The following is a 13,845-nucleotide window of genomic DNA, read 5'->3' as shown; positions in this document are numbered from 1 at the left end:
ACACAGTGCATTGTAAGTAAACAGAACCAACACTGTTTATCTGAAAGTACACACTGCCCTCTGGTGGTGGTATATATTGAACTAGAACTCTCTTTAGTCCTAACTAGAGATTCTATTTTATGTTATACAAGTGAAATAGAACTCTCTTACTAGTGGTTCTATTTTACTGTGAACAATGCACAGGAGCGTCATTCCATAACAAACTGGTAAATAGCACTCCACTTGTATAAGTCCCATGTGATGATCAGCAAACTCTTCTCTCACCAATCCATTTGCATATACTTTCTTGTGTACTTCATTATGCCTCACTGGGAGTACAACAACATTGAAAACCTATAGCTATGTACATTCATGCTTTTATAAAGACCAGCACACTTTCATCATTACTTGAAAGTTGTACATTCATGACACTGAAACTTTCAAAATGAATCTGTACACTGCCTCTATTAACTTTAGTTAATATTGAGGTCCATCATTTTATTAATCATTTTGTAAATTGATTGATTATTTACCCTGATTGATTGATTGATTGATTGATTGATTGATTGATTAGCATACCTGCAATTCTGACACATTCCTCTTTGTGTCTGGCATTCCATGCCTTCAGTTTACATGCCTTGCTACAATAGTAGACTTCCTTGCATCGTGTACATGCCGATAGCCTCACTCCAATAGATCGACCACATTCATAACAGTACTTGAACAGTGGCTTCCTGCAAACACAATATAATATAAGTAAGTAAATCAAAAATAATTTTGTGAATACTGAAAAAAAAATACCGCCAATGGCATTGTAGCACAACTGTAGTTTTTAAAAATGTTTATCCATATGCTAGTCTATGTTGCTATGGGCGTGGTCTTGTTGCTAGGAAAATTTACATACATTTTTTGAATGTTTATTCAATTGTCTATTAAACCCTGTTGTTATCTTTGTGAAATACACCACCGTTTGGCTGTTGCTATGGGCGTGGTCATGGTTACTAGGGTATTTGCATACATTTTTTGAATGTTTATTCATCTGTCTTTCTATTCCTGTTGTTATCTTTGCAATATACGTGATTATTTGGCTGTTGTTATGGGCGTGGTCTTGTTGCTATGCAAATTTACATACATTTTTTTGAATGTTTACTCACTTGCTTACCAGATGATGTTGTTATTTGACCAAAATATACTGCCATTTGGTTGTTGCTAAAGGGTGTGGTCATGGTTGCTAGGGCCAATTTTGTCAAAATGTTTTTAAGAAAATCTGCAGAATAACAGTTTCAGAAACATCTTGCCAAGTTTCAGACTAATTGACCAAGTACTTTTTGAGATATAAGTTTTTGACCAAAAATGAACATTTTTACACCTAATTTGCATATCACTCATGGAATCATGGTATGCTTAATATTTCTTCGTCCATACATCCCTAGATACATTCCCATTAAATTTCAGCCCAATCTGCTCAGTAGTTTTAGAATTAAAGATTTTTAACCAAAAAGACACATTTTTAGCCCTAATTTGCATATCACTGATGGAATCATCCCGTCAGGGCGGCCCTTTTTATTTTTCTGTTTCTCATCTCCCGACCGACCCTAATTTGCAGCTCCGACATCAGAAAAAAAAAAGTGTTTTTATTTCCGACCGACCCCTGAGCACAGCAAAATAGTAAGGTTCCCCATGGCGTCTTAGGCCAGTTCTGCCGAGGCCACGACCTTGCGACATTGGCCCCCTAAAATTACAAATGAAGCAATAATTTTCCCACCTTTCATCGCTTTGGCGCATTCATTTTACGGCAGACATCAAAATTATCTAAGTCCACGGCCGGACCAGGCTAGGCTCGGCTCTGGCTCGACGTGAATCCCACAAGAAGTATACTGACTGCGTAAGGGAAAGTTTTGTTGACATCATATAAGATACAGTGACAACGCGCAGTTCTATTGTTATCATAAAAAATGCCACAAAAAGATCAACTTTGATAAACTTAATCTACAAATTAAAACATTAGAGGGATTAGATGAGACGTCGAAATGGACGTCTCTCATCACATGTTTTGTCTACTGTCACTGTCGTGACCTCTGACCTAATCACTGACGTGAGCGAAACACTGAACTTGCTACCGGAACATCTATCTGCCATGCCACAGCTCAGAAGCCTTCGTGAACCAAATTTATGGGACAGGTTGTGATTTTCATTTGTTGATGGGTTAAATTAAATGAGTACATGTGTATTTTGATTCCGAAAAAGCTGTGTTAGGGGATCGTGTTGCATGATGTTGACAGTGCTAGTGACACATGTGAATGTTGGGCACTGAATCAATGCGTAATCACTGGCATGGCCACTATAGACGGCCGATGCATGTGCGCCCGGTCAGACATGAAGAACGAACTTGTTGTGCAAATCAGAAAAACATTAATGTAATATTTACAGAGCATCCCAACTTTGACTTTGTTGATAGTTTTAGTTAAAGATTCAAGTTCTGAGTTTCAAGGACACCTAATGTCAGCTTTCCGTATCATTGCAAGTTTACGGTACGTAACTATGCTGTCATTTGATATAGCAGGACCAAATCATGATACACAGCCAGTAAGGGTTAATTAATAAAAAATAAATTATTTTAAAGTTTGTTTGACTATTATTTGTAAGTTTTTCGTTCACATTTGGTACTTTTTAAAGTCAGGGATTTTTTTTCTTCAGGAATGTCATGAATTTGAAGAGGGAATGATAAACACAGCAGTGTACTAACAATTTTAAAAATGAAACAAGTGGTTACAAGTTTAGGATTTCTCAAAGTTTTTATTCAATCATATGTTCATTGTAACTTATTTTGAAATTGTTCATTGTCCTTGTCTGAAAAAATTATAAATTTTAGCACTGCTATTCATTGATATTCAGATTAAAAATTGTGACTACCTGGCTGTCCAATCTTTCTAAACAATATATCATTCATATATATATATATATATATATATATATATATATATATATATATATATATATATATATATATATATATATATATATATATATATATATATATATATATATATATATATATATATATATATATATCTCTCTTAAAATTACATAATCTTAATTGCCTTCTTTTTCTAAGGTGTAATGTGTAGTACACAATTTTCAAAAAATAGCTTACTGGGAACTGTTATTATGAATGGAATTTTTTTATGTAGTTAGGTAATGGTCTATACGTAATGGAATATCTCAGACCACAGTATCTCTATAGTGGTCTGAGATAATTTTTATGAATATTTCATAGACAATAATAATTGACCCCACTCCCTGTCAAATGACACCACTTTTTGGAACCAAGGGGCCTGTGTCCCCACTTGTTGGAAACCTTGGCAGAACACTGTCGTCTAACCCCCCCCCCCCCTCTCACCCACCCACCCACCCAACCCCTTTGTTACGTCAGGAGCAGCATGTGTCTTTCATCATGGCTGAAGCCGTTGAGGTTTGATGAGAGACAGGGCTCAAAATTAATACTGTCACGCGGTACATTTTGCTGCAATGTAATAATAGCTCAGAATATTTCCATCATTTTCAAAATTATGCTTAAAATTGGTAAAAGTCATACTGCATTCCTAATTTCTTGACCAGTTTTTAGCTTTAAATTAGTTGTATTATCAGGGAAATGACTGACTCCATAGCGTTTCATGACCCGATTCCAATGTTTACATTATTACTTTTAATTACTTTTAAACAGTAAATCCCAAAGGGGTTCTGAGTTCTAGAAATGTTTACATGTTATCTGGTGGATTATTTTGACAAGTTCACACTGAAGAAAAATGTTTCATAGAAGTAATGGTTTATATAAATGAAAATTCATCTAGCACACTGATGACAATCACGTAAGTGTTTCAAAAAGTTACATACTAAAGTTCAAATTGGATAACTTGAAAATATTGTTAGCGATGGCAATGCCACTTTGATTAATAGGACGAATGTATTAGTACTCCTGATAAAATCACACAATAGTTCATGGCTACATATATACACCCATCAGGATGATAAGTATTTAATCATCTTCTTACAAAGTTGTTCTACAGACTTGTCACCCTTGCTAAAATGAAGGAAAGAGACTTGTAACAAGGAATTCAATAAAGAGAAGAGAAATGAAGTTGTATAGAGACTAACAGGACAGAAAGGACAGAGAATAGAACTGAAAAAATACATTTTTTTTTCTTGCCCCCCCTTTTTTTTTTATTTCGCCCGCCCGACCCGCCTGACTATTCCATTGGAGATGAGAAACAAAAAAAAAAAAAACCTCACCCTCATGAACAAATCTTACTTTACACCCCCTTAAGAATGTTCCCACCAAATTTCGCACCAATCTCCCCAGTAGTTTCTGAGTTTAAGTTTTTTGACCAAAAATCACATTTTTTGACCCAAATCACACACCTGTGATGCGATCATTTTGATTTGAACAATTTCCCAACTAGACACCCAAAGTAATGGACCCACCAAATATCGTGGCAATCGGTTCAGCGGTTTTTGACTTTAAGTTGTTTACACACACACACACACACATCCACACACACAGACAGACAGACAGACGCCGGGCGATCCCTATAGCACTACTGAACAAGTTCAGTTGTGCTAAAAACCATAAACATAAATGAGATAAACAAACCAGTAAACCTTTTCAATAAAAAGCGCCTCTATCACCCACTCCAATAAAGTGCGCCCTCTATTAACGTTTCAAATAAAGTTTGCTGTCTTTAGCCCTTTCCAATAAACTGCAACCTATACACCTTTTTAATGACTTGTGCCCTCTAGTGGCATATTACAGCTATGATGTTTGCATAAGTGCGTGAGAGAAACGTGTCATCAGGCATGTCCAATGATAATTTAAAGGAACATTGATCCATAAACAGTCACTGGCAGGAACAATACAAATACTCATTGTTGCATAGTCTTTAAGGTACGACGTGACGGGGCGCCCTCACATATTGGTCAATCCCTATCACGTCTGTATCGAGAAGCCAGAGCATATTTTTCAGTTGGCGCAATGATAGCGGTGTATCTCGACAGTGCTATAAAGAGACCTGTGGTGTAATTTACAATGCTGGCAGACACACCACACCAGGGTAATTGTTTTACAAAGATGACAAACACTGTTGAACCAAAATTGAAGTCTCTCACACATTTTACTAGTACATCACAGCCTTAGTATGCCATCAAGTGGACGTTATCAATACAAGGTGTAGCCAACTTTTTGGTTGTTAAAGCTGTATTAGCTCATAGGGTCTATGATTAGCTGTATCATCACTTCAGTTATTAATGTTAGCAAAGACATTCTGTTTGTTCTGGTGCTTAAAATATATATTTAGAGTGATTCTGAACACAAGTTTGTTAGAAAAAAATTTTTAAAGAAAAAAATATGGTATTAGACATATTTAAGAGAAATCACTGCAGCATTAGTGAAAAAAAAATCCAAAGTATTTGTACACATCAACCAACTCCAAGTTAGGAAAGTTAAGTCACACCAGGATTTTCTCCACCCTATACTTCACTGCTTTGGTACAAACCCACTGTGTACAACAATAGGTTATTCCACAATACAGGAGAATAAGGGTGGGCAGGGTTGAAATTGTTGAGTGTGATCACCTTATTGGAGGGTGTCTATTCCTACCAGTCATACTAAAGGCAGCAACAAAGGATACAAAAGTTAATATCAGGATAGTGGGGTTAAGGGTCAAGAGGTCAAATGTCAAGTGTTTGTGAGGTCAAAGTGTGTAAAAGACTATTTTACCAGAAGTTGAATACAATTTAACAGTAGACTTAAAGATTACAAGTAGGGCTAGCTCAGACAAACAAAACAATATAGCATACTGATTCTCCGGAGAATAGGTCTTATAGTGTGAACGGAGTAAAATGGACTTTTAAAAGTGATTTTATGTGATAATTTTCTAACTTTGATAAGGATATTGTGGAAGACATTTAATAAGATAAATTAATCATCTGATTACACTTTCTTAGGCTATCCTAACGTAATAGTATCATCGTAAATGATCTCATAGAATTATTTCTACATTTCATCAGCAAGTGACTATTTAGGAAGTTCTTAGCTGGAGACTGAAAGCAGAGTTTTTCAATAAAAAACAATGAAAATTGATTGTGAAATCTTCAGACTGATATTAAATATTTTGATGCGAATGGAAATGGTTGGGAATGTTATTTTCATTTTATCACATCTACAACATCAGCACTTTGTACATTTTACCTTGTTGTTGATAGTATGCTGTTTGTACACAAGACAAAAATACACATGTTAGCATGTATTCACTGTTATCATTGAGAATTAATTCCTACCTAAAAAGTGAAACATTTCACTTCTGGTAAAACGGTCTTTACTTTAGAAGTGTTGTGCGACCTTTTAATGTGCATCCACTGTTAGAAATGAATAAAGTCAGACACAGTTTTTATACTTTTCATACACAGACGTCAGGTCTTAAAACAGAAAATCTGTTGTTGACTTTTTTAAAATTCCATCTTGTGTGAGAAAGTACAGATAACTTTCTCTGATAAAATGGTAAAATTTGACAGACTTTACTACTGAGAGTAAAAAACAAGTCAATGTCCCCTCTGGTTGACAGGCATATCATCCTTTCTAATAAAGCATGGGGATGGATATTTATCTTTTGTAATGCCAACTAGTCTATGTTTAGTTATTTTGACATACACTCTTTAGTAGCTATGTGAAGGAACACTGACTGCCCTCAGTGGGATACTAATCTATGTTATTTTGACATACACTCTGTAGTGGCCATGTGAAGGAACACTGACTGCCCTCAGTGGGATACTATTAACTAGTCTGTAAGATGCAATGTGTCATACTAACCAATCAGATACCACTGAAAGAGAAGCTGGACATATTATAAAGCAAACTCTCGTTGTTGGAGGTTCTTGCTTAAAGCTACTGCCATCCACAATAGCGGTTTGGGACAGTAGCCGTTAAGTGTGAGCCTCAATGATAACTAGTCTGGCTAACTGAGACTTATGATTAGGGATGGATAACATGACATATCTAAAAAGTGTAATGTAGTCTGTGAGACACCACATGCTGTGCAACACTTTACCATACCATGTCACAGAGGAGACTATTTAGGGCTGAATGACACAATGTATCTTACAGTCTAGGGCACAACCTTCATATCAAACAATATCTTCCTGACACACAAAATTGTGATTTAAACTGACATAGTCTGTAACCATTAGTCTAGTTCCTGACGACTGTGTTCTGATTTGACACTACGTTATCTTCACACTCTGTGACGATAACGTAGTGTAAAATCCAAACACGATCGTCAGGAACTAGACAAGTAACCATAACCCCATTTCGAGTAGAGTCAGTGCATAAAATAAACATACATAATACTCATTTTAGAATTACATATGTACAAATATACACAGTACAGAACAAAATGTGCTGTGACATCATGTGAAATCATATGTTCATGATGTCACAACACAGCTCAGCCACTAGAGGGCGGTGTTTATTATAAACCATTAACAAATAGGCATGATAGCAATATCATCAATGTATTCACAGAGAGACAAGGAAGAACCTTTGTCTGTGATATATCATCTTAGATGTCAAATCTACCTAAATCTTAGCTCGGCACAATCTTGGACTTAGAAACATTTTTACACCATCATAAACATATGAGAGAGAAAAACATTAATAAAACAAAACTTTCAAAAGTCCAGAAGTCTTAATACATGATTTGGAAATAAAATTCACACTAATATGCATAATTCATAATAACATAGAATTGAATGGGAACAAAAAGAAAACTTGTAAAAAATATAAGCCAACCTTGTGTTTTGCCGCCCTCTACGCATTAAACTACGTATTGCGGAGTGAGTGAGTTGGGAATCTTCTAAATTTACTGCGAGTACGTCAGCTTTTCTGGCCCTATATCAGTGCAGTGAAATTAACATAAACCAACACCAAGACGAGAGGAGGTATGTACAATGTACATTACAGTGAGAATTGCAAAGAGGAAATAAACACATAAAAAAAGAATACAAAAAAAAGGAGATAATTAAGCATTTAATGATAGAACCCATACACCAATGAAATTAAAATGTGTCACCATGGCAACTAAGGAAATGCAAATATATTATCAAACACACCAATGAAATTAAAATAAGCATCAGCGTAGCAGCGAGGGAATGCAATTATATTTACCATCAAACACAGCAATGAAATCAAAATGTGCATCACCATAGCAATGAGGGAAATGCAATTATAGTTAACGCAAAAGATCCCAGTGAAGTTAAAATATACTTAAGTGTTACCATGACAACTAAGGTAATGCAATTATGTGTATGATTAAAAACTTCTTAAATGATGCAAATAGCAGGTCTTGAGTGTTACAATGACATGCATTACAATTACATGAAACAAGCTAACATAATTACCAGTGATAAAATGTGCAGTGCATTCTTTATATCTACTAGGATGTTACTACAGTTTATCTATATTTCTATGCTCACAGTGTGAAAGATCTGTTGATCCACTATTTATGAAATGTTTCAAAAAATACTAACTCCCTTTTCAACATTTTGATATAAATACATTACTTAGATATATCTCCAGTATTTTAGTTTAAAATATGAACTGAGCCCAAAAATTATAAAAAAATGTGAATTTAAAAAAAAAAAAAATTGGTGGGAAATGTGCTCAGTTTCATAATTTCCTAATGTTGACTGAAAGCTGTTGAGTTCTAAGCTTGTGAGAGAAGATGTGTATAAGAGGTATTTTCTATACTACACATTTCAGTAACATGAAAATTTAACAGTTATTTGTCATCTATCTATTGGTATGCATGCAATCAATAAATTCATTATTTCATGCAACTAACTTGGAAGTAAGTCAGGGGGTAAGATTTTGTGTACTGGTGGTATATCATACAGTTATACTGTAATGAGTTTTCACTTTCTATTGAAATCAGATGCCGAAAGTTACAAATTCAACATCTTAACATTGCACAAAATCTAGTCCCCATCAAAATTCTTTTCAATAGAACCCTTTCCCTGTACATAGGCCAAGCCTCATTATTAACAAGAATGGGGCTAAACCATAACAGAGGGGTGAAAAGGTTCAATTACATGCTATGCCTTTGCTATTGACATGCACAGTTAGAAGTCATCAAATGAACCTTCAAATGTAGAGTTATGTCCATGCCAAACATATCAAGGAATCTCATAACATTGAAGCATAGCTCTCATGCCAAAACATTCACTAACTTATTATCATGCCATTACCAGTTTCATTCACACTTCATAAGATCATTAGATTCACACTACAAATAATATACAATAACGAACAATTCAATGAAATCAAATATGAATAGCGCCCTCTTGTGTCACAACACATAAATGGTACTACATTCGCTTTCAAGTTGTCAGCACCTCTGATGTAGATATATAGATATCACACATGTAGATATCAACATACTTGAAGGTATACATAATTCTCAAATATCAAACTTCAGCAATTCAGTCACTACAAAACATTCATGAATCTTGTTTATAGTAATGATGTACTTTGGAATATAATATTAATTTGAATAGTTAGTGCTTTCATGTAAGGCAAAAATTACAATTTAGTAACAACATAACATGAATTTTATGGTAAAATCACTTCTGACAAATAGAATTTAGTTGACATTTCAAAAGAATGATACTTTCGTGAGACATTTGTGCCGGAAAGCTTGGGTACTGTAAACAAATTTATTTCATCAGTTTTACACTGTGAGTCTTTTTAGCAATTAACAAAATCTTTCAACTATCCTCAAATAACCTTTACATGTATCTATGAATCTATTCAGGAACTATTACAAACAAACAAACAAACAGATGTTAATTTACACACCTGACATAGATATCGTCTTCTTTATCTAACAATGGATATTCCTGTCCCAGACTATCTTTGGCTACATTATGGAACACTACTTGTTTACCATCTTGTACCTCACCAGTACCACTGGTTCTCTTGGTCTTCTTAGACTTAGGTCTGACAGCACTGTCAGGGACTTTAGCACCAGCCCCAGTGTACACAAAGTTTGGACTTGGACTAACACCTGTGGGTATAATAAATAGACATTTATACAATGTACAATAAGAAACAGAACTTTACAAAGATCCCTGATAGTTTTAAAGAAGTTTTATAATAATGAAAGTGACATCATTTGAAGAAAAAAAAATTCACCATGGTATGAAAATTATCTTTCTCAAAACAACTGTCCTTCACACAAACTTACTTCTTCTTCCGTCTTGTTCCTCAGCTTCCAACCTTTCCTGTTCTCTTCGAACAGCAGCTTCCCTCAACAGATCTCCCATATGACCAAGTAGTTTCCTTCTTGCATTGTATGTATCTCTTTCAGCATGTGTTAATGCATGGTACGGCATGTGAGCGATACGTCGATCCTGCAAATTACAAACATTACTGGTCATAAACATCAAATAAAATTGATTGATAAACCACATTCAAGTAGAAGAATTGACTGCATAAAATAATAAGTTTGATTTGATTATAATTTATTTTTAATCTAGAATATCTGCATTTCATTTGCAAAGTTTCAAAAATAAGATTGAGTTCAAGGTGACACATTCCATGTTGAAAATAATCACACAAATATATTCACAAATGATTCGTATATTTGTAAAGTATTCATGAATAAATAAAACTCATTCATTAATTCATTCAAAGGTCATGAAATTCAATCAATCAGGGTTCAAGAAGTGAACTCATGCACACATGCTTTGATCAGGTAACATCGTATGAAGAATAATTTATGTGGGTTTAGGCTGGGGGGTAGGGGTAGGGGTGTGGGAGGGGGTTGGGGTGGGGTTCTCTTTAAGTGATTACACACAAATCAGGCCATGGAAGATCTCTACCCTTTTTTCCTTTAATATGAACTGTCGATAGTTAGAAGAAAAAAAAAGATATGAACAATACAGATTAAGTCATTTGTGATAAATCAAGTTGTCATGGTTACCACTCTATCGTCACCCTGGTAACTGTCTATATTGGTAAATGACATCATGAAGTCCCATACAAAACATGTACACATTAATGACAAACTCACAACTACTACAAATGTATATGCAGTTAAATAGTTTGTAAAAGATAGATTGAAATATTGGACTTATTCTTTGTTTATGAATTTTAGTGGGTACTTGTTTTTTAAAATAACCATACTTGTCAATATATAGCAATCACAGATGTGAGGCATTAAGACAGTTAAACTACCCTGGTTTCAACCAACTTTTTTGGGGGGTAACGGTTAATGAATATCCATCTTTCCATAGCAGTTTGTCTTTTCTAGTCAATTATGACACTCAAAGTGTAGTTATCATAATCAATAAATTACACATATACACAGTTGAATTTGATTTAAACATTTAAACTTACAAGGTTAAACATCCAGTATGCATAGTCCACAGCTGTACCAAGCTGTTTTTTACTTCCAACATAGATGGGTGCTAAGATGTTAGCACCAGCTTGTATCAACTTATCAATCTGTAAGAAATGGGTAACAAAAATTATAACTTGAACAGCAGAGCACTGAAGCATATAAAACCTGATGAATATTTTCCACCCCATCTTATAGATGTAGTTTCAAAATTTTGTATACATAGCATCCCATAGAGGCATAGTAATGTATTGTGCCAGGCTGGTTAGTTGTCAGAATGGCAGGGACTGGCTAGCTCATCATGACTATTTTAATACCCTATGACTGTTATTTGTGGTTAAACTCCATGGGGAAGATTTAAACCAGACTAGTACCTTGTATATCCACCTGTAGAAATGGGTACCTGGCAAGATATGAGCATTGTGTGATGGATGACTCTGTTTGCCTTTAGTAGTGAGGATTATATACACTCCCAAGAGAGTTGGGAAAACTGTAATAAATTGTGCCACTTTAGGTCTGTGCCAAGGGGTAATGCTATACATTACTTGGGCATGACTTTGTTGTGGGAATGTGTTATATAAAATCAGTGTACTTACCAGTCCAATTCTTTGTTGAGGTTCTCGTCTGTGTTCAAATGCTGTGTTCGATGCAGCACAAAGTGCACTCCCAATACCATGGCCTAGTGGTAGACTTGGATTGGCATTATGTGATAGTAACTCATCAATGGCCTGTAATTAAATAGATGAAAAAATAGTATAAGAACTAGACAAGTAGGAGCACACAAATTCAACATTGTTATGTGTTTCATCAGAAAACCCGATAATGTGGAAATAATAGTTCAGCTATATAACTAAAACTACTTTGTTTCTGTGATAATTCAACCAAAGTCTATTGATTACTTTTCATTCCTAATGCAGCATGTAGGTCTTACATGGAGTGAAGCTCAATCTGTGTAAAAGACCAGCCAAAGTGGCAGAAGTTGGTGGCAGCCTTGTGTCCCAGTTGGGACCAGGAGGATTACTAATAACAGTTTGTTAATACCGCCGATAGTAGTAATGCAGTATTGAAAGTTTCTGTACATTATAAATTCAACCCTTTCCAAGATACTAAAGACTAACTCACCAGATCATTACCACTACCAATAGCCAGTGATAAAGGTGACTGTCCATTACACAATACATTAGGATTAGCACCATGTTCCAACAATAAATGAACAACTTGCTGTGCTAACTGAAAAACACAAATTGATACATCATGGGTTAAAATCATGAAAAAGATATTAACATAGCAACCATTCTGACTTCATTTACAGTAGTTACATAATCAACTAAACTGTTTTATGGAATACAGTGCCTTTCTATATCTGAATATGGAGTAATGGGAAGGGAGCTGGGGGTGGGGGAGGGGAGGGGGACTAAGTGGACTAAGTGATCCACATACAACATGTACATGGTTTCCTGGAGACAAGAAGAGTAATGTGCATACATGCACAACTGATTGGAATCAACCTTCAACACATTTCATATTACGCTTGATGTTCTTCTATATTTACATATTATTTTTAAGAATTGGAATTTATGTAAACGTATTAATAATCTCTATCGATATTCTTTCCACTCACATAAAATCTTAATCATAACACGACTTTTCTTCCCTTTTTGTCAAACGATTTAGGTAAATGTAATTACAACCCAATGTAAAAATATTTGACAACAGTTTTCAATCAAAACCAAAATCTCTCAAAAACAACTACACATATCTCTAGATGTTACAGTATAAATCACTAGTCTTCCTGTTTGATACCTGATACTTGTGTTCACCTACAAGGGTCAAAATCAGCTGATGATTATCATATAGTCTCTAAGGAAACAAACAGTCAGTTACATAATGCAAGTATCAAGTACAAGCCTGTCTGTTAGATATCTCACATCTGTATTCCCCTACAATAGCCAAAGTCACATAAATGATTACCTTATGGTTGTCATCTCTATGGCATGCTATATGTAATGGAGTACGACCACCAACATTATCACCACGTTCTTCAAGTTCAAGACTTAGCAGACTGACACTGTCATCTAGACCTGGTTTCATTTTGGCTGGAGTACCATGGGGTATGTCTTCTTCCTACAAAGAGAATGAGTGGAATAGTTTAGTTACCTTGCACTAACAGTCTGTCAGCATTTAAAGCACACAGTGTACATGCAATAACATTTTACTCGTTATGAACTGAGGAGGGCCCAGGGGAAATCTAGTAATTCTTACACTGTTTCCAGTGTTTAAGATTCAGCAAAGAATTCAGTTTGGGGGAACATAGACAGATTTTATTATTTACTGTCTTTGACAAGTCTTCATTGAAGACACAGTACTGTACTCATCATGAAGGTACTTTTTACCCCACACTGTTGCTGAGGGAAAACAT

General features: G+C 35.1%; 1 protein-coding gene across 1 annotated transcript in view; it reads right to left on the bottom strand.

Annotated features, from left to right (window-relative positions):
* The window catches only part of LOC144441889 (ankyrin repeat and MYND domain-containing protein 1-like), a 31,856-nt gene that overhangs the window by 5,237 nt on the left and 12,774 nt on the right, over positions 1–13,845 (bottom strand). Inside the window, exons 8-14 of the mRNA XM_078131140.1 lie at positions 13,398–13,550; positions 12,549–12,656; positions 12,023–12,154; positions 11,426–11,533; positions 10,272–10,437; positions 9,884–10,091; positions 559–713 (exon numbers count right to left, since the gene is read on the bottom strand). Of these exons, the coding sequence (XP_077987266.1) occupies positions 559–713; positions 9,884–10,091; positions 10,272–10,437; positions 11,426–11,533; positions 12,023–12,154; positions 12,549–12,656; positions 13,398–13,550 (1,030 nt within the window). The remainder of the gene's footprint in view (positions 1–558; positions 714–9,883; positions 10,092–10,271; positions 10,438–11,425; positions 11,534–12,022; positions 12,155–12,548; positions 12,657–13,397; positions 13,551–13,845) is intronic.

Source organism: Glandiceps talaboti, chromosome 11, assembly GCF_964340395.1.
Source record: "Glandiceps talaboti chromosome 11, keGlaTala1.1, whole genome shotgun sequence".
In the NCBI taxonomy this organism is placed as follows: Eukaryota; Metazoa; Hemichordata; class Enteropneusta; family Spengelidae; genus Glandiceps; species Glandiceps talaboti.
The sequence above is the reverse complement of the archived record's forward strand: the minus strand, read 5'-3'. Positions and strand labels throughout refer to the sequence as shown.